This window comes from Lynx rufus, unplaced genomic scaffold, assembly GCF_022079265.1.
Source record: "Lynx rufus isolate CCGP_SWC_20201006 ecotype Redwood Valley unplaced genomic scaffold, mLynRuf1.p SCAF_2, whole genome shotgun sequence".
Lineage (NCBI taxonomy): Eukaryota > Metazoa > Chordata > Mammalia > Carnivora > Felidae > Lynx > Lynx rufus.
The window spans coordinates 157,846,268-157,867,868 of record NW_025814834.1 but is presented as its reverse complement, the minus strand read 5'-3'; the positions used below and the strand labels follow the sequence as shown (position 1 = coordinate 157,867,868).

Sequence of the window (21,601 nt, the reverse complement as noted above, 5' to 3'; positions counted from 1 at the left end):
ATAATTTATGGGATATATTATTAAGTTAAAGAAAACTGGTAAGTTCCCAGTAACTTAAAGCATGATTATTTGTAGAAATAAAAGGTGATTCATATATACTTTGCTGAAATATTGACATAGCTGTGCTAATATATAATTACCATGAAAAATTATTCTATGAAATAAAACATTTTAACCATTTAGGCAAATTACTTTCATACATAAAAATATGATAAAAAGCAAGGATAAATTGTTAACTGATACTTCTTTAAAGGATTTTACTATACATGTGAGATAAGCATCTTTTTTTTTCCTGCCAAACAATTGAACAAATAATTTGTTATAAATAAGAGTTCTAGTCCCAAAGTTCCAAATGTCCATAGAGCTTCTGTTCTGGAATATCTCATTGTCATCTTATATTCAAGATGTTTAAAAACAAGTGTAGCATATTTGCTTCAGTACCTGCACTCCCTTCTCCTTTTTTTATTTCCATGAAGTCAGTCAATGAGTCAGTTGAGCATTAAAATGACCATTTATTGAGCACTACTGTTGTCATTCTTTTAGGACCGAGGATGCAGCCACCAAGAAAGAACAAACATGGTACCTGCCTTCATGCAGTGACCTAGAGGGTATAATGCTAAGTGAAATAAACCAGACAGAGAAAGACAAACACTGTATGATTTGTGGAATTTAAAACATAACAAACTAACAAAGAAAAAAAGACAAACAAAAAACCAAACTCCTAAGCACAGACAAAAATTGATGATCGCTAGAGAGGAGGTGATGGGGGGGGATGGATAAAATAGATAAAGGGATTAAGAGTCTACTGGTCTTGCTGAGCACTGAGAAATGTATAGAATTTTTGCATCATTACATTGTAAACCTAAAACTAATATAACACTATGTTAAGCATACTTCAATTGAAAAACAAAAAATAAAATTTTAAAAGAAATTAAAAAGAAATGCTTCGTAAATACTGTAGGAGTATAGATAGACACCCTATACAAGTCTGATGCATATGCATTATATATATGATATATATACATAAAAATTTGGTATAGAATATAATGCTGAGGTTATTTTGTTAAGAATTTGTATAAAATTATATTAATCAGGAATAATTTTTAAAATAAAAATGATGAAGTTGGTGATTATTTTGACTATGGAATAAAAAATATTAATGGTGAAAACATATGTAAACAGAAGTACAATGGGTGCTATAGAAAATACCATATGCTATAAAATCAACCATATTAACAGGGGAATAGATCCAACCTAGGCTAGGGTTCAGGGTAGGCTTCCTGGAAGAACTGATATGCTAATGCTTGGAGACAGAAAGCTGAGTAGGTGTTAGCTAGAGAAGGATGGAGGAGTTTGAGTATATACCAGGGAACAGAGAACAGGAGTTCCTAACATAGAGGAAGAGGCTATGATATAGAAGCCCGCTATTTCTGGATCAGAAAAGAGAGAGCAGAAAGATGGCATATTAAATGCAATGTGTTCTTTTTTTTCATTTAGACTTGAACCCTGGCAATTGTTTTTTGGACTGTCACCTCCTTTCATGTCACAGATCCCAACCCTAACCATATTCTTCATACCCAACCACTCATGTCATTTCTCATGCTGCTCCTCCAACTGAAGCCTTCATTTCTCACCTGTTACTCCTGACCCCTGCTGACTCCTGGCTGCTATTCTTTCTTCTCTTTATCTCCCCACTTAAATTTATTCTAACCACCACCAGATTAATCTTCCTAAAAAATGTATTTCATATCTTATTATGTCACTTCTCTACCCACCCATCCCCCAAATCTCCACTGGCTTTCTACTAGATTGAAGCTAAACCCTTTACCCTGGTGGTCAAGGCCCTCCACCCTGTGGCCACACTCTGCCTACCCATCTTCTGGCTTTCCTTTATGGGAAACCAACTATTTCAGCAAGGCTATTGTCTTTGTTACTAATTCAACAAATATTTATTGGACACTGACTATGTGCCAAGATAGTTCTAGATCCCAGGGATATGGTTCCAGATAAGTAAGGTCCCTCCTTCCTGGAACTGAACATTGTCATGGGAAAAGACAAACAATGAATTAATAGACACCTTTCAGATGATGAAGTAGTAGATGCTGTGTAGAGCATTACTAGAGTGATGTCCTTGAAGTTAACTATTCGAGATTAAAAAGTCAGTAAAGTCATATGATAGAAGGTGTCATTTGAGCTGAGGTGTGAATGGTAAGCAGCAGGCAGCCATAGGATGGCATCAGGAAGAGTATTTCAGGCAGTGGATTGTGGGCACAAGCTTGTAAGCAGGCAGACCAGTAAAGAGTCTTTAACAGTAGTCCAGGTAAATGATGGTGGTTGGGGAAAAGTTGTAATAGTGGAGATGGAGAAAAGTATATGCATTTGGGACACATTTTAGAGATAAAGTCTATGGCAGTAGATATGAGTGGTGAGGGAAGAAACTAATTGAGGATAATGCTGAGAGTTTTGCCCTGTGTTGGGTGTAGCAATTCAATTTCAAGGCAGAACAGGATACCGTTGTCAGTACCTTTCCTATCATACACCCTTTCTAGAATTTTCTAAAGAATAATCACTATCATTTCAGATTACTCTTTTCACAGAACTGAAGTGAGTCCAATGGGTTAGCAGTCAATGAGCTCATTTATTGTATCAACAGAGAATGAACAGTTCTACCTGATCAACACCCCAGAAAGAGATGTGAGCATTATGCCATGCTAAAATCCAGTAGTCCCCACAGCCAAATCCCTCATGGAAGACCAAGTGACTTCCTGTCTCTTTTGTGCAGGTGCCTTTTGGGTAATTAGGGCTTCTCTGTGCCTTGCAGAGTACTGACACTTAGGGTGAGGAAGGATGGAGCCATGACCACGTGAACCACAGTTGAGCCTTGAACAACACGTTAGCTGTTAGCTAATAACGAGTTAGCGGCTGTGAACTTGTGAGAGTTGTGAGATTCTATACTACAAACTGTAGGGAGCACCATTTGCAGAGATCAGGATGTATACAAACTATCAAGTAAGATTAGGCAGTGCTTAAGAAGGTTCCTCCAGAACAGGGGCTGGCAAACTATGACCCATGCCCTGAGTCAGGCTCCTTACCTGGTTTTATAAATAAAGTTTTATTGAAACACAAGCTCATCCATTTGTTTATATATTGTCTTTGATCACTTTTCTGCTACCATAGCCAACTTGAGTATGAGACTGTTCAAATCTCAACATATTGAATGTCTGGCCCTTTAAGAAAAGTTTGCAGACCACTTGTAGGATAGGGTCTTCTTCAGTTGAAAAAATCAAACTCATTTAGTTTAAAATTTTTCTTCTGCTAATTGGCTAGTACAAAATCTGTTTTATTATGCTTTTTTTCCCGTTTCAAAGTTATCTTACTCTTTTGCAGTGATGCCTGAAAATTCAAACTTTCCATATCGGCGGTATGATCGTCTCCCTCCAATCCATCAATTCTCCATAGAAAGTGATACAGACCTCTCCGAGACTGCAGAGTTAATTGAGGAGTATGATGTTTTTGATCCTACTAGACCTCGACCAAAAATCATACTTGTCATAGGTATGAGGACAGAAAGTAAAATTCTTATACTATTGCTATCTTTGCTTATATGTTTACATTTCAAGAAATTACGTTTATTATATTTATTTGCAAATACTGAGTTGGATAATGACAAACAATAGAAACAAAAGCTCAAGAGACAGTAGATGGAAATATTTTAGTGTAATTTTTCATAAAACAGAATTGTTATAATTATATAATCTAATGCCTATTCCACTTTTATAGACTCTCATTACAATGTCCTAGAAATTGTCTACAATGAATTGAAAGTATTAATCTCTTCAATATTTATTGTCCTATGGTTTTGTCTGTTTAATTTTTAACATATATAACTGAATCCAGTAGAAGTTTTCTAAACACGATGTGGCTTTTTTATCTTTTTACTCAACATATTGAATTTTTTTTCACTATTAACCTTAAAGGGAAATAATAATAATATGTTAGTAAAGACACATATAAATGAATCATCATTGTAGCAAACTGGCACCTAAAATAAAGTCTGAATTTTGATGTTTCAGACCAGCAAATCTAGTAGCATAGTGTTTTACAGAGCACCTACCATTTGAGTATTTATCAAAATAATAATAACAGTTAATTTTTAAAATTATTTCTATGAATAAGTATGAAAATATCAGTCTGCTACCATTGCACAAAAAACAGATATGCAAAATGTTTAATTTTCGTAAATTGCATTTTTGACTGTTCTTGCAAATCCCAACTTCCTCAAAATCTGTAAAAATCATGAAGAGACCTGTGAACACATAAATATGTGATCAGTGTCTCACTTTCCAATTTGACTCAATATGTGATCAGTGTCTCACTTTCCAATTTGACTCAGCTTTCACAGAGATGACCAAAATCAAAAATCTAGTGTGAAATGTTCAAAGCTATTCTAGTCAGTAATTGTTAATAGAGGGCAAATGAATACAGCCCCATGTAAAGAAGTACTGTTTCCAGAAGATATAATGATGATGACAATTAGGAAGAAAGCATGCAAATAAATACACCAAGCTATAACAAGAATCTAGGTTCACCAGACTAGAAGGAGTGACATTGGTACATCTCTAAATAATGAAAATGAAACTGCAAATATATTTAGCCCTTAACTGTTTAAAATAATGTTGTAGAAACACAGTATAATTTTTTTTAATGTTTATTCATTTTTTGAGAGAGACAGAGTGTTAGTGGGGGAGGGGCAGAGAGAGAAGGAGACACAGAATCCAATGCAAGCTCCAGGCTCTGAACTGACAGCACAGAGCTCGACATGGGGCTCGAACTCATGGACCATGAGATCATGACCCAAGCCGAAGTTGGATACTTCACCAACTGAGCCACCCAGGCACCCCTGTAGAAAGACGGTATAGAAACTGGGTTTTTTAAAGTCATTATTCTTATAGCGTATGGTAGCCACCGTTTGCCATAAATCTCTTTCTATTCTTGAAAATGGAATTTTGTGCATTGTGTGCTTAAAAGTTTGATGTCCGGGGTGCCTGGGTGGTTCAATCGGTTGAGCGTCCAACTTTGGCTCAGGTCATGATCTCATGGTTCATGTGTTTGAGCCCCGCGTCAGACTCTGTGCTGACAGCTCAGAGCCCGGGGCCTGCTCTGATTCTGTGTCTCCCTCTCTCTTTCTGCCCCTCACCTGCTTTTGCACTCTCTCTCTTTGTCTCTTAAAAATAAATAAACACATTAAAAAAAAAAAAAAAGCTTGAGGTCTTTACCCAGAAGATGAAGAAATGCTTTATGCTATAGGTGAAGAATAATTGGAAATTATTTCACAATTTGATAATGAAATATTCTTTCAATTTTATTTTTCTTTTTGCTGTTACTAAAATATTGATGATTATTAATTAGACAAACAAATGGAGGCTTGATTGTACATGAAAAAGGTGTAATACCAAAATGCTCTCGAGTAAAACAACACATATGTGAATTTTTTCTGTATTGCGAATCTTATATGAAAATGACTAAAATATTTCAGTAAACTAAGATCTTTGAAGAAGATATAAATGCTTCAAACCTCCTCCGCTTCGAAGAACTCCACAGATCTTTTTTACTCAGTAAAATCAACTTGCTTCCCACAAGTGTGATTCTGGTTTTACACTTATACACTATAAAGTTTTATGTATTCCAAGAATGATGCAGAACCAATGAGTGTAAATAACTTTTAGAGCATTGAGATATTACAAGAAAGGAAAAGCCAAATCCATCTGAGAAAATTGGGGCAATTTTATGACTTTTGAGAAATTATAAAATAATTGTACCTGAATCTTACAAATTTTTATTAGTACTAGCCTAAAAAAGGAGTGGAAGAGGTACAGATACCCACATGGTATTACATTCCAATAAAGAAAATTTCCCTTCTGGTGATGCAGACTTTTTTTTACAGTTAGCCTTCTTGGCACAGATATGAATCTCTCTTATGTTAACATAATTATTAAATCTAAGAGTTAGATGGATTCTAATATTTATAAGTATTGGAGATAAATAAATAGAACAAGATTAAGCTCACTCTGGTTTCAGAGAGAAGAAAGTAAAATTAATTTGTTAGGTAGCTTCATTAATCAAACTCATAATAAATTAAAGCTATTCTCTCTCAGTTGTGCTAATCATGTGTTTGTCCTGTCTGCTGTTTGCTTCCATGAGTTGACAAATTTTTTTTCTTGAAGGTGCCGTAACTTTCTTAGCATATTTGATTTTTTTTAATTCAGTGGGATTTTTAATCTCTTAGTTTGATGGTTTGTGAGATAAAGCGTGGAAATATAGTTTATGAATGGTAACATTCATGCTTCAGGGATCAAATTAGCTTAAATTTGATGGAGTTGTTCATATAATTTTTACTTCAAGCCAATCCATGATTTGCACATAGGTTAATAGGCCAAAAACAGCTATTTAGAACCAAAATTTTGCAAAGTAATGAATTTAATTTGGGAGTAGTTCATAATATTAAATCTAATAGGATAAGATGTAGAGTTTCTTAGAAAGGGAGTGGTTAAAAATGTAAACAAATTCCTATCCTAAGGTTCATAAAGCAATAAAAAAGTGAAAGCCGTACATTAGTTGGTATGGGTGTTAAGAAATGATTCTCATTAGTTGATCTTAGAATGCTGCATTAAAAAAAATTTTTTTAATGTTTATTTTTTTAGAGAGAGACAGACAGAGTGTGAGCAGAGGAGGAGCAAATAGAGAGGGAGACACAGAATCTGAAGCAGGTTCCAGGCTCTGAGCTATTAGCGCAGAGCCCGACGCGGTGCTCAAACTCACAAACTGCGAGATCATGACCTGGGCTGAAGTCGGATGCTTAACCGACTGAGCCACTCAGGCGCCCCTGCACTTTAAAATTTTTAAAGAGGAAATAAGCCCTGGACAGGCAAGTCTACCCACTCAGAACCCCTCTTATAAAAAACAAAACACCTGTCCTTTTTTACTTACATTATTTGCACAAATTTATCACTAAGTAATTATGTATTAAATGACTTCTACTCCCTGCCAAAACTTGACATATTGAATTAGTAGGGATAATATCAACTCACTTTTCTATTGAATTTTTATTTTCAATATTGCTTAATAAATTATAATTATTTTCAGTGAATATTACCGAAACAGTTCATTACTTATTAGACGTTGACCTTTAAAAACATTTTGTCTACCATCAATAACTTATGCTTAAGTACTTGAAAATATTTCATTTTGATAATCATCAAGAAGTAATAAATCAAAATCAGACTGTGCTGATTGCTATGTGCTTTATTTAGAAATTTGTTCAGACTTTAGATTCCAGTCAGTCTAGGTTGTTTGGAAATATAAATTAAAATAATCTAATGTGATTGGAAATAAAATCTGAGGTATATATTTGATAATTATTTTAGTACTTAAGCTTCTAAAAAATAAATGATGATTACCAATGATTAGTATTGAGTAAGGTTGCAAAATGTTAATTATCTCATACTAATGTATCACGCAATCAAAATTATCATGAGCTCTATGAAGTTGTTCTAAGGACCTATTCCATCCACTCTGCATATTCATCGCATAAAACTTCTTTGGAATTTAAAGGAGATGAAGCAAGGAGACACAGGAACAGAGTTAAAAAAAATTTTAAATAAGTTGTGTCAATATTGATGTGCCTTTGGTTTGAAAAATAATTGTTACATTTCACTAAATGTCGCTCCTTGTTGGCACAGAACACATTTCTGTTATTTTGATCATTGTCTCTTGTATCTCTTAGGTTTTTCTTTGATTAGAGAGGGAAAAAAGATGAGATTTTCACATAGAAGACCAAGAAATGATTTTTTTTTAATGCATTGTCCAATTTTCTAAATTATTTACTAAAATAGGTGAAGGAAAAGGTGTCTTTTTCATCTAATAAAGTTGATCATAATTCTGTGCTTTCCTTGGCTAAGTCTATACTTGCTCTGCGTTTAGAGGTTAACGCTGAGAATGGCACAGGTGTAAAGTTGCCCACCCTGCTACTATGATCTAGATTCTGCATCTCAAGGTGGAGTTAGTTGTACAAAAAGGAGTTTCTTATTGTATCAGAAGGTCACAATGTTGCCTGTTTTAAATGGTAGGTGGTCCAGGAAGTGGAAAGGGTACTCAAAGTTTGAAAATCGCAGAACGTTATGGATTCCAATACATTTCGGTGGGAGAATTACTGAGAAAGAAGATCCACAGTACCAGCAGCAATAGGAAATGGAGTCTTATTGCCAAAATAATTACAACTGGAGAATTGGCCCCACAGGTATTGCTGTGTAATTTGTTTCTATTCTGCGAAGATTTTTATACCAGTTGTGAGTGCAAGTTTAACTAACTGTGGTTTTTTATATTTTTTTATTTATAAAAGGAAACAACAATTACAGAGATAAAACAGAAATTGATGCAAATACCTGATGAAGAGGGCATTGTTATTGATGGATTTCCAAGAGATGTTGCCCAGGCTCTATCTTTTGAGGACCAAGTAAGAATGTCTTTTTATATTTTAAATGACCTACTTTTGTATAAAATTTTGAGGTTAAAAAAAAAGATTTCTTGGAAGATGTGCTGTTATTCTGAGTGAATTCTGGTCTTCAGACAGGCAAGTACCCAGTATGGGTTGGCAGAAGGTCATTTCCTTGGCAGACATGCCTAAAAATTGGAGACAGTCTCTGCCAAAAAAGAAGAGATATAAACTAATAATAGAATTCGTTATTTTTATTAAAAAATGCAAATCTCTCTAAATTTTATTTCAAAATACTTTTCCTAAGATCTTTTAAAATCTTTAATTACTTAAAACAAGCTTGTTCCATACTGCCCAGCAAAAATAAAACATCACCCTATATCTACATTGTTACTAAATAAGGAAGCCCTCTTCACTGGGGTGTAAAATACTAAACCACGTACCTATTACAAGGTAGGGTTCAGTTTACCCAAATTTACACAAATTTCAGTAGACTATGCACGCTCAAAACCTAATACATATATCTTTAAGGGAAATAAATCACTTAAAATACTTTGTATATTTACTCTTTGAAAAGCCAAGGTGATTGCTTTTTCATATAAAAATTTTAATTACAAAAATAACATGTGGTCATCAAAATGTTAAGTCCTGGTGTACAAAGTAAACGTCCAGGGGGGTGGGAGGGAGGGGAGATGGGTGATGGGTATTGAGGAGGGCACCTTTTGGGATGAGCACTGGGTGTTGTATGGAAACCAATTTGGCAATAAATTTCATATATTGAAAAAAAAAAAAGTAAACGTCCATTGGGGTGCCTGGGTGGCTCAGTCGGTTAAGCATCTGACTTCGGCTCAGGTCATGATCTCACAGTTCGTGGGTTCGAGCCCCGCGTCGCACTCTGTGCTGACAGCTCAGAGCCTGGAGCCTGCTTCAGATTCTGTGTCTCCCTCTCTCTCTGCCCCTCCCCGGCTCCCACTCTGTCTCTCTCTCTCAAAAATAAATAAACATGAAAAAAATTTTTGAAAAAAGTAAACGTCCATTGATACCCTACTTCCATTCCACTGCCCTTCTCTCCTGAGAAATAGAAATACTATAAAGCTTGTTATATATCCATCTAGGCCATATTCTGTATGTTAAACACACACGCACCCATGTGTGTACATGTGTGCATGGTCATATAGAAATGCATTTAAAATTTTTCATAGCTATTTCCAAATGGTCCTCCAAAAAGTTTTTTCTAAGTTATAGTCCCATCAATATTGAGTGAGAGTAAATTTCTCCAGACCCTTTCCAACTGGATACAATTCATATTTAAGATTTTTGCCAACCTGATAAGTAAGAAACAGTAGCCTTTCAGCTTTTAAATGTACATTTCTTAAGTTACTACTAAAGTATATTTTCAGATACTCTACTGACCATTTGTATTTCTTGTGTGAATCACCTGCTTTCCTTTGCCTATTTTGTCTCTGGACTTGTTTATCTTTTCTTACTTATTTAAATAGGCTTTTAACATATTACAGATATTATATCAGAGGATACAAAGTCAAATAAGATGTAAATTTATGTATTATATGAAAGAAGTATGGATTTAGGCAGTTCAAGGCCAGAAGACAGCTTCATAAAGCCTCTCTTTGAATATTCAGGTTGACTGTTTGGGGACATCTGTTGTGCTGGAGTGTCTTTCTCCCCTCTTCAGGCTTTCCTCTCCCCACAGTAGTCCAGGACCTCTGATGCTTTCTCAGTTGAAGGGCTTGGTCTAATTGCTCCATCCCTGACAAGAGAAAAACTAGAAAAATCAATTTTTTCGTTGTTGCTGTTGTGTCACCTGATGTTGCTGTTGAAAATGGGTGCTATGGCAGCCGTTCTGCATGATTCTTGGCTATTGGTGGAAGCATGATAGCCAGGCAGGCATTCCCACTCAAAGCCACTCAAACTATGTATTGAATGACATGCGTTTGGCAGCCACAAGCAGAAAAAGCTTCTTGATTTTTTTCTGTCTATTGCCTTTCAAATATACTGTGAATCTCTCTCTTCTCCCTTGAATAATAACTCAGGCAGACCTCAAAGCTCTCCTGGTCACTTTAAAATATTAACAGATAGTGTTGCTTTCTGGTATTAAAAAGCCCAGACCACAATTACATCTCAGTAAAGCTGGAAAAAAAATTTTAATAAAAAAAAAACCAGTCCAGGGGCGCCTGGGTGGCTTGGTCGGTTGAGCGTCCGACTTCGGCTCATGTCATGATCTCACGGTCCGTGGGTTCAAGCCCGGCGTTGGGCTCTGTGCTGACAGCTCGGAGCCTGGAGCCTGTTTCAGATTCTGTGTCTCCCTCTCTCTCTGTCCTCTCTGTCTCTCTGTCTCTCTGTGTCTCAAAACTAAATAAACGTTAAAAAAAAAGTCCAATATAAAATAAAAATTTCAGTTTTTTATTCAGTTTAACATATATCTGCTTGGGCCTGATTCAGCCTCAGAAACCCAAAGTGATGTCTCAGACTCCTGAAATTCTTCCCATTGTGGCTTATGGTGGGGCCGGTAGTGGTCAAGGGGCGGGAAATACATAACTCTCCAGCAACTCTCTGGATACCTGATCTATCTCCACCTTCTCTCATACAGCCTCAGGTGATGGGCCAAGCATCACAATACTGGTTGGGGACACCTGTTAGGAAGTTCTATAGGACAGTCTGGTATCTCTCTGTAGAATATGCAGTCACTTGCATTTACTGTTCTCAACCATACATTTGAGGCTGGAAAAGTCCAATTTAACATCTTTCTTAGGTTGGCATTGTAATAGTCTAGAGGATCTTGACCTCTATAAGCAGAACAGTTGTGCTGAGGTTGATGCCCCCATGACTGAGCTGCCAGAGTTCAGAGGGTGCAGAGGCAAAGCTTAAGGTGTTTATGTAAAGCAAACTGTTAGGGTCAGCCCTGATTATTCCATGTCTTATGTAGGCTTGAGCTCTTGTGGTGTCTTTTTTTTTCTGGTATCATTTCTGACACCAAACGTGTGCAGATTTTCCATACCAGTTCTCCAGACCTCAATACCAACGAGATATCTGATAATTGAATTCAACTCTGATGCTAAATATCCAAGTTAGTATGGACCCTAGAGGTTAAGTGCTCAGTCCCATGAGACTGCCTGCACTTCAGAGGTCAGACACAAGGTCCAAGGGCCACCTGTACTTCTGTCCGATCACCTACAAATTCTGGGGTTCCCACAACACCCTTGTCAGTTTTGATGCCAACTCAGGAAAATGCTTTACATACATGTAGGGGATTATTATAAAGGTACAACTCAGGAACAGCCAAATGGAAGAGATGTGTAGGGCATGGTTTGGGGTTGTGAATGTAGAACTTCCATGTTCTATCTGGGTGCATCACCCCCTACCCAGCACTTCAACAATTTCACCAACTCAAAAGCTCCCCAAAGTTAATTGTTGAAGAATTTTTCTAACCCTGTCTTTAACCTCCTTCCTAGAGATCAAGGAGTGGTGTTGAAAGTGCCCACCTTCTAATATCATTTTGATCTCTCTGCCAACAAATCCCCATCCTGACGCTATTTTGGACCCTGCCCAGAATCACTTTATTAGCTTAGATTCAGGTATGGTCAGAAGCTGTTCATTATGAACAACAAAAGATGCTACTAGCACTCAGGAAATTCTGAAGGTTTTAGAAGCTCTGTGCCAGGAATTAGGGACAAAGACTAAATATATATTTTCATTATACCACAACTCTTCAAATTTTTTTCTTTAACCAGCTATTTTTTGTGTGTGCATGTGGACATGTATACACAGGTGTGCAGAAGTTTCCCCCAAGACTTCCTCACAGGTCCAGGGTATAGGAAGACATGGATTTCCAATTTCAGCCATATACTAGCAATGGTCTTACCATTGTAAAAAAACAAACAAACAAGTTAAAAAAAAACCTAACACTTAAGTAGCATATAGGACAAAGAAGTGTATTTTTTCTCCTAGGGAATGGTGTCTATGTGAACAGTCCAGATTGACTGGGCAGCTTTTCTCCTTGAGGTCATTTAGGGACCATGGTTCCTTCCAAGTTGTTGTTCTGCCATCTCCTGGGACACTGTCATCATTCGTATGGTCGAAGCAGGGTTGTCACCACATATGGCTTCCAACTGGCATGTGAAGGGAAGAGAATATGAAGGTCTGAAGGTCTGAAGTCCCAGATCTGGATAGTGGCATCTACCATTTCTGCTCACATAGCATTGTTAAGAATTTCGTTAGGCATGTTGTAATTGCAAGGCAGGCTGGGAAATATAATCCAGCTGGTCAGCCAGGTGCCTGGCTACAGTTTTATTCCTATGGAACATTGGAGAACTAACTAGCAGCTTCTGCCACAGTTTGCCTCTCTGGCCATTCAAATGTTGGCATGCTCTTTTCTTCCTACACATAGAATGTACTCACTCGCTCCCCAAGGAAAATAACCAGGGTCCCACCATCTAGATCAAAAGTCAAGAATCTCTAGTTGATGTACAGTTCTCTCCATTAAGTCCAGATTAGACTCTTCAGCCACTTACAGACTAAACATCAAGTTGTCTTCCCTCCCTGCCACCAATAAAGAGTGGAAGAACAAGACCGGGAGAAGTGAAATAAAGGCTCCTATTCAGAAAAGGGAATTTTGGCAGTGTATATGGTAGTCACTGAATCATAGCATATAACACATCCTTTCCTGGGTTAGCCCATTTTCAACTCCTGGTTCTCTCTTCTCTTCTGAAGCTGCTGGCTTCTGAAAAATTCTTCTTGTCCATTAAGCAGTGTGGCTACATGACAGTGACGTATTGAGACTGTGCCCTCCTTGGGTGCTATTCTTTTTTTTTTTCTTCTTCTTTTTAAATTTAAATCCAAATTAGTTAGCATATAGTGCAACAATGATTTCAGGAGTAGATTCCTTAGTGCCCCTTACCCATTTACCCCACCCCCCTCCCACAACCCCTCAAGTAACCCTCAGTTTGTCTCCATATTTATGAGTCTCTTCTGTTTTGTCCCCCTCCCTGTTTTTATATTATTTTTGTTTCCCTTCCCTTATGTTCATCTGTTTTGTCTCTTAAAGTCCTCATATGAGTGAAGTCATATGATTTTTGTCTTTCTCTGACTGACTAATTTCACTTAGCATAATATCCTCCAATTCCATCCACGTAGTTGCAAATGGCAAGATTTCATTCTTTTTGATTGCCAAGTAATACTCCATTGTGTGTGTGTGTGTGTGTGTGTGTGTGTGTGTGTATACCACATCTTCTTTATCCATTCATCCATCTATGGATATTTGGGCTCTTTCCATACTTTGGCTATTGTTGATAGTGCTGCTATAAACATGGGGGTGCATGTGTCCCTTCAAAACAGCACACCTGTATCCCATGGATAAATGCCTAGAAGTGCCATTGCTGGGTTGTAGGGTAGTTCTGTTTTTAGTTTTTTGAGGAAACTCCATACTGTTTTCCAGAGTGGCTGCACCAGCTTGCATTCCCACCAACAATGCAAAAGGGATCCTCTTTCTCCGCATCCTCGCCAACATCTGTTGTTGCCTGAGTTGTTCATGTTAGCCATTCTGACAGGTGTCAGGTGGTATCTCATTGTGGTTTTGATTTGTAGTTCTCTGATGATGAGTGATGTTGAGCATTTTTCATGTGTCAGTTGGCCATCTGGATGTCTTCTTTGCAGAAGTGTCTATTCATGTCTTTTGCCCATTTCTTCACTGGATTATTTGTTTTTTGGGTGTTGAGTTTGAGAAGTTCTTTCTAGATTTTGGACACTAACCCTTTATCTGATATGTCGTTTGCAAATATCTTCCCCCATTCTGTCAGTTGCCTTTTAGTTTTGCTGATTATTTCCTTCGCAGTGCAGAAGCTTTTTATTTTGATGAGGTCCCAGTAGGTCATTTTTGCTTTTGCTTCCCTTGCCTCTGGAGATGTGTTGAGTAAGAGGTTGCTGTGGCCAAGGCCAAAGAGGTTTCTGCCTGCTTTCTCCTCGAGGATTTTGATGGCTTCCTGTCTTACATTTAGGTCTTTCATCCATTTTGAGTTTACTTTTGTGTATGGTGTACGAAAGTGGTCCAGTTTTCCCAGCACCAATTGCTGAAGAGACTGTCTTTATTCACTTGGATATTCTTTCCTGCTTTGTCAAAGATTAGTTGGCCAAATGTTTGTGGGTCCATTCCTGGGTTCTCTATTCTGTTCCATTGATCTGAGTGTCTGTTCTTGTGCCAGTACCATACTGTCTTGATGATTACAGCTTTGTAGTATAGCTTAAAGTCTGGGATTGTGATCCTCCTGTTTGGTTTTCTTTTTCAAAATCACATTGGCTATTCAGGGTCTTTTCTGGTTCCATACAAATTTTAGGATTATTTGTTCTAACTCTGTGAAGAATGCTGGTGTTACTTTGATAGGGATTGCATTGAATATGTAGATTGCTTTGGGTAGTATCAACATTTTAACAATATTTGTTCTTCCTATCCAGGAGCATGGAATCTTTTTCCATTTTTTTGCATCTTCTTCAATTTCTTTCATAAGCTTTCTATAGTTTTCAGCATATAGATTTTTCACCTCTTTGGTTAGATTTATTCCTAGGTATTTTATGTTTTTTTGTGCAACTGTAAATGGCATCGATTCCTTGATTTCTCTTTCTGTCACTTCATTGTTGGCGTATAGGAATGCAACCGATTTCTGTGCATTGATTTTATATCCTGCAACTTTGCTGAATTCATGGATCAATTCTAGCAGTTCTTTGGTAGAACCTTTTGGGTTTTCCATATAGAGTATCATGTCATCTGCGAAGAGTGAAAGTTTGATCTCCTCCTGGCCGATTTGGATGCCTTTTATTTCTTTGTGTTGTCTGATTGCAGGGGCTGACTTCCAATACTATGTTGAATAACAGTGGCGAGAGTGGACACCTCTGTCTTGTTTCTGACCTTAGGGGGAAAGCTGTCAGTTTTTCCCCATTGAGGATGATATTAGCGTTGGGTCGTTCATATATGGATTTTATGTTCTTGAGGTATGCTCCTTCTATCCCTACTTTCTTGAGGGTTTTTATCAAGAAAGGATGCTGTATTTTGTCAAATGCTTTCTCTGCATCTTTTGAGAGGATCATATGGTTCTTGTCCTTTCTTTTATTGATGTGATGAATCACATTAATTTTTTTGCAGATATTGAACCAGCCCTGCGTCCTAGGCATAAATCCCACTTGGTCGTGTGAATAATTTTTTTAATGTATTGTTGGAGCCAGTTGGCTAATATCTTGTTGAGGATTTTTGCATCCATGTTCATCAGGGAAATTGGTCTGTAGTTCTCCTTTTTAGTGGGGTCTCTGTCTGGTTTTGGAATCAAGGTAATGTTGGCTTCATAGAAAGAGTTTGGAAGTTTTCCTTCCATTTCTATTTTTTCGAATACCTTCAAGAGAATAGGTGTTAACTCTTCCTTAAATGTTTGGTAGAATTCCCCTGGAAAGCCATCTGGCCCAGGACTCTTGTTTTTTGGCAGATTTTTGATTACTAATTCAATTTCCTTACTGGTTATGGGTCTGTTCAAATTTTCTATTTCTTCCTGTTTCAGTTTTGGTAGTGTATATGTTTCTAAGAATTTGTTCATTTCTTCCAGATTGCCCATTGTATTGTCATACAGTTGCTCATAATATTCTCTTATTATTGTTATTTCTGTTGTGTTGGTTGTGATCTCTCCTCTTCATTCTTGATTTTATTTATTTGGGTCCTTTCCTTTTTCTTTCTGATCAAACTGGCTAGTAGTTTATCAATTTTGTTAATTCTTTGAAAAACCAGCTTCTGGTTTCATTGATCTGTTTTACTGGTTTTTTTGGTTTCGATAGCATTAATTTCTGCTCTAATCTTTATTATTTCCTGTCTTCTGCTGGTTTGGGGTTTTATTTGTTGTTCTTTTCCCAGCTCCTTAAGGCGTAAGGTTGGGTTGTGTATCTGAGATCTTTCTTCCTTCTTTAGGAAGGTCTGGATTGCTATGTACTTTCCTCTTATGACCGCCTTTGCTGTGTGCCAGAGGTTTTGCGTTGTGGTGTTATCATTTTCATTGACTTCCATATACTTTTAATTTCCTCTTTAACTGCTTGGTTAGCCCATTCATTCTTTAGTAAGATGTTCTTCAGTCTCCAAGTATTTGTTACCTTTCCAAACTTTTTCTTGTGGTTGATTTCGAGTTTCATAACGTTGTGGTCTGAAAATATGCATGGTATGATCTCAATCTTTTTGTACTTACTTAGGGCTGATTTGTGTCCCAGTATATGTTCTATTCTGGAGAAAGTTCCATGTGCACTGGAGAAGAATGTATATTCTGCTGCTTTAGGATGAAATGTTCTGAATATATCTGTTAAGTCCATCTGGTCCAGTGTGTCATTCAAAGCCATTGTTTCCTTGTTGATTTTTTGATTAGGTGATCTGTCCATGGCTGTGAGTGGGGTGTTGAAGTCTCCTACTATTATGGCATTACTATCGATGAGTTTCTTTATGTTTGTGATTAATTGATGTATATATTTGGGTGCTCGCACATTTGGTGCATAAATGTTTACAATTGTTAGGTCTTCTTGGTGGATAGACTCCTGAATATGATATAATGCCCTTCTTCATCTCTTGATACAGTCTTTATTTTAAAGTCTAGATTGTCTGATATAAGTGTGGCTACTCCGGCTTTCTTTTGTTGACCATTAGCATTATAGATGTTTCTCCATCCCCTTATTTTCAATCCGAAGGTGTCTTTAGGTCTAAAGTGGGTCTCTTGTAAACAGCATATAAATGGGTCTTGTTTTCTTATCCATTCTGTTACCCTATGTCTTTTGATTGGAGCATTGAGTCCACTGACATTTAGAGTGAGTACTGAAAGATATGAATTTATTGCCATTATGTTGCTTGTAGAGTTGGAGTTTCTGTTGGTGTTCTCTGGTCCTTTCTAATCTTTGTTGCTTTTGGTATTTATATATATATATTTTTTTTTTCATCTTTTCTCCCCTCAGAAAGTCCCCCTTAAAATTTCTTGCAGGGCTGGTTTAGTGGTCACAAACTCCTTTAATTTTTGTTTATCTGGGAAACTTTTTATATCTACTTCTATTTTGAATGACAGCCTTGCTGGAGAAAGAATTCTTGGCTGTATATTTTTCTGGTTCAGCACACTGAATATATCCTGCTACTCCTGTCTGGCCTGCCAAGTTTCTGTGGATAGGTCTGCTACAAACCTGATCTGTCTTCCCTTGTAGGTTAGGAATTTTTTTTCCCTTGCCGCTTTCATGATTCTCTCCTTGACTGAGTATTTTGTGAATTTGACTATGATATGCCTTGTTGATGGTCAGTTTTTATTGAATCTAATGGGGGTCCTCTGTGCTTCCTGGATTTTGATGTCTGTGTCTTTCCCCAGGTTAGGAAAGTTTTCTGCTATGATTTGCTCACATAATCCTTCTACCCCTGTTTCTCTCTCTTCCTCTTCTGGGACCCCTATGATTCTGATGTTGTTCCTTTTTAATGAGTCACTGATTTCTCTAATTCTTAAATTGTGCTCTTTTGCCTTAATCTCCCTCTTTTTTTCTGCTTCATTATTCTCTATAAGTTTGTCCTCTGTATTGCTAATTCTTTGTTCTGCCTCATCCATCCTTGCCGCCACTGCATCCATCCGTGATTGCAGCTCAGTTATGGCATTTTTAATTTCATTGTGGCTATTTTTTACTGCAGAAAGGGATTCTAATCTATTTTCGACTCCAACTAGTATTCTTATTATTGTGATTCTAAATTCTGGTTCAGACATCTTGTTTGTATCTGTGTTGGTTAAATCCCTGGCTGTCGTTTCTTCGTGCCCTTTCTTTTGGGATGAATTCCTTCATTTTGCCATTTTGAAGGGAGAAAAGGAATTAATGAGGTAGAAAAATTGAAATTAAAAAAATTAAAATTAAAAATTACACACACACACACACACACACACACAAATCGAATAGATGATGCTAGATCCTCGGTGTGTTTTGGTCTGGGTGTTGAAAGTGGTTTGACAGATTAGAGAAAAAAGGGGGGGGGAGAAAAAAGAAAAGGAAATCATTTGAGAGTTTGAAAAAATGAATACACTGAAGTAGACTAAAATGAGATGATGGGCAAAAATAGAATTTTAAAAAATATACACAAAATTAAAAAATATAGTAGAAAAAAATTAAAGAAAAATATTTTTAATAAAAATTAAAAATAAGTATGATTTTTTTCTTTTTCTGTATTTAAGAAAAAAGGAAATGAAAAAGATAAAAAAGAAAATAGAAATTGTTTAAAAATTTGAAAAAGTGAATACACTGTAGTAGACTAAAAATGATGGATGTAAAATGGAATTTGAAGAAATTTACATAAAAGCAAAGAATATAGTAATAAAAATTAAAGAAAAATATTTTTAATAGAGATTGAAAGTAAAAATGAAGTTTTTCTCTTTCTGCATTCAAGAAAAAGAAAAACAAAAAAAGAGAAAAAAGAAAAAGAAAGAAAAAAAGGAAATTGTTTGAAAATTTGAAAAGGTGAATACACTGAAGTAGACTAAAATAAAACGATGGAAGTAAAATGGAATTTGAAAAAATTTACACAAAACTAAAAAATATAGTAATAAAAATCAAGAATATTTTTAATAAAAATTGAAAATAAAAATGAATTTTTTCTGTATTCAAGAAAAAGAAAAAAAAGAAAATTGAATAGATGAACGTGCTGACAGATTGAAGTAGGGCTGAAATTGCATCGTTTTTTTCCTAGAAGTCAGTCTATGTAGCGCTTTATAGTCCATAAACTAAGCCGGTGGTGAGACTTGTGCTCTTGGAGAGTGAAGTTGGCCCAGTTGGGCGGGACTCAGTGTAACAGCTCCGCTCTCCACTAGATGGCGCTGCTAGCCTACTGGGGTGGATGGTTGCAGGGCTCATAGGCGCGTATACGCATGCGTGGGAGTGGTGAAAATGGCGCCCCTCGCTACCCAGTCTGTTCTTCCGGATCGCGCACCCGTCCTCTGTCTTCAGCTCTTGTCCTCTCCCCGCTTTTTCACTCTCCGTGACCAGGCCCCAGGCAGTACCTCTCTCCCGAGTGTTGTCTCAGATGCAGCTGTTTTCCCCGGCCCCTTACGTGTGAAGGACTGCGGCTTTGACCTGTTCCACCCCTCTGCGGAGGGTCTCACTGAGCAATGGCTGAATGCCGGCCGCACCCAGGTAAGTTCACAGGACCCTGCTGCTGCCAGTGCCTGGAGACTGCGGCCAGGTGCCAGCCTGCCCCAGAAAAAGTTCGAGAGACAGTGTAGCAGCAGCATTTCAGGGATTATGGAAAATCGCAACACACATCTGGCACCAGGCTTCACCCTTAACGACCTTGGTCCAGCACCAGCGAATGTGGCCATTTTCTGGGGTCTGCTGGGACCAGGTGGCTTCAACAGTCTCTACCAAAAGTCCTTCCAACAGTGGAACCTCTTTTCCCCATGTGGCCCGAGAACCTCCTGGATCGCATTCTGTTCCTGGGGATTTGCCCTTCCCACCAGAGTACCACCAGGTATCGAGCTGCGGAGTTGCAGCCTTTGCGCTCCCCTTGTTTACAGTCTTAATGGAATTTAAACTCTCTCCTTTCTCCCTTTTTAGTTTAGTCCCTGCGGCTGTTTCCAATTTTCCACTTTCTTTCCAACTGCTTTTGGGGAGGGGTGCTTTTCCCCGTATTCTCCCCTGCCTTAGTCTCCATCCTCTCTCCGCTTGCAAAGGAGGCTCCTTGCCTGCCACCAGCTTCTTTCTCCCCAAGTTCAGCTCTCCGTGCTACATACCTGCTGAATTCTGTGGTTCAGGTTGTGCAGATTGTTGTGTTAATCCTCAGATCAGTTTTCTAGGTGTGTAGGATGGTTTAGTGTTGGTCTGGCTGTATTTCATGGACGCGAGACACACAAAAAACTTCCATGCTGTTCTGCCATCTTGGCTCCTCCTGGGAGCTATTCTTAATTTGAAAACAAATAAACAAATGAACAAACAAGCTTTTTCTGGCTAGGCTTATGGTTGCTTTGGTAAAACTTTCCTCAAAAGTTTGGTAAGCATCTGCTCTTTTTGCTTCCAGTTAGTTCCATGTGCTGATAACTACACTCAAAGTTCTTTTCTAGGTACAGATATTTTGATGGTAGTTACTTTGAAGCCATATAAAACAATAGGCAGCATCCTTAATTTAGGTTTTGCCTCAGGGGTGTGTCCCCTTTTTTTGGATAGCTGGGGAGGGTGTTAATGGGAGTCCTTTGAGTGACAATAGCCTTGTCTTCTGCTCTTTGTAGGTATAGAAGCAGCTGGTTTTTTTGAACCTGGTAAGATCTAAGTTACTAGACACCTTCTTTTCATCCGTTTGCAAATTGGTCAATTCTATCTAGGGTTTATCTATTTCTTGTTGTATGTTGCTAAATGCAATCTGGTGAAATAACAGATTAGTGAGGGGGAAGGAATCAAGATGAGCAAGAATGGGAAGCCTAAGATTTTTCCACCACCAAGAGAACATATAGTGTAGCCAAGATTTTGCTGGATAGCCCAGAGTCCAAGGTGAAAGCCTAAGCAAAGTATTTTTTAAAGGTTGCAGAATTTCATAGTTCATGGGATGAACCTCTGCACTAGATTTGTGTGCTGAAGATTTATTACAAATAGTAAAGCTGAAACCAATAACTCAGTGGTGCTGAAACCAATAACTCCGTTGCAAATGGAGGAGGAAAGCCCACACTAAATCTAGTGTTTTATAAATATGACAGTAAATAATATATTCAACTATCTGGCCCCAGCTAATTTTCCAATTTTATGTATCTACTTTTACATTCTAAATGCCAGACTGCTTCCTGTTTCTCACAGTGACCTGCTACTGCTATTTCCTCAGGGCTATTTATATCATCCCCTAACTTGCTTTTTTCACTGTGCATTCTGTTTTTGAGTTCTATCTGTGTTGATAACAAACAGACTTAGCTCATTCTTGTAACTGCTTCATAATGTTATATTCTATAAATGTATCATATTAGTAGACATTCGGATTTCTTTAAAATTTCTGTCATTGCCAACAATACTATGACTAACATCCTTGAACCCATCCTCCTTTGCATGTATCAAAAAGATCTCTCAAGAATATTTATAGAAAAGGATTTT

General features: G+C 37.4%; 1 protein-coding gene across 1 annotated transcript in view; it reads left to right on the top strand.

The window, feature by feature from the left end:
- AK5 (adenylate kinase 5) overlaps positions 1-21,601 on the top strand; it is a 258,512-nt gene that overhangs the window by 6,753 nt on the left and 230,158 nt on the right. Inside the window, exons 3-5 of the mRNA XM_047083085.1 lie at positions 3,388-3,555; positions 8,127-8,296; positions 8,399-8,512. Coding sequence (XP_046939041.1) covers positions 3,388-3,555; positions 8,127-8,296; positions 8,399-8,512 — 452 coding nt within the window. The remainder of the gene's footprint in view (positions 1-3,387; positions 3,556-8,126; positions 8,297-8,398; positions 8,513-21,601) is intronic.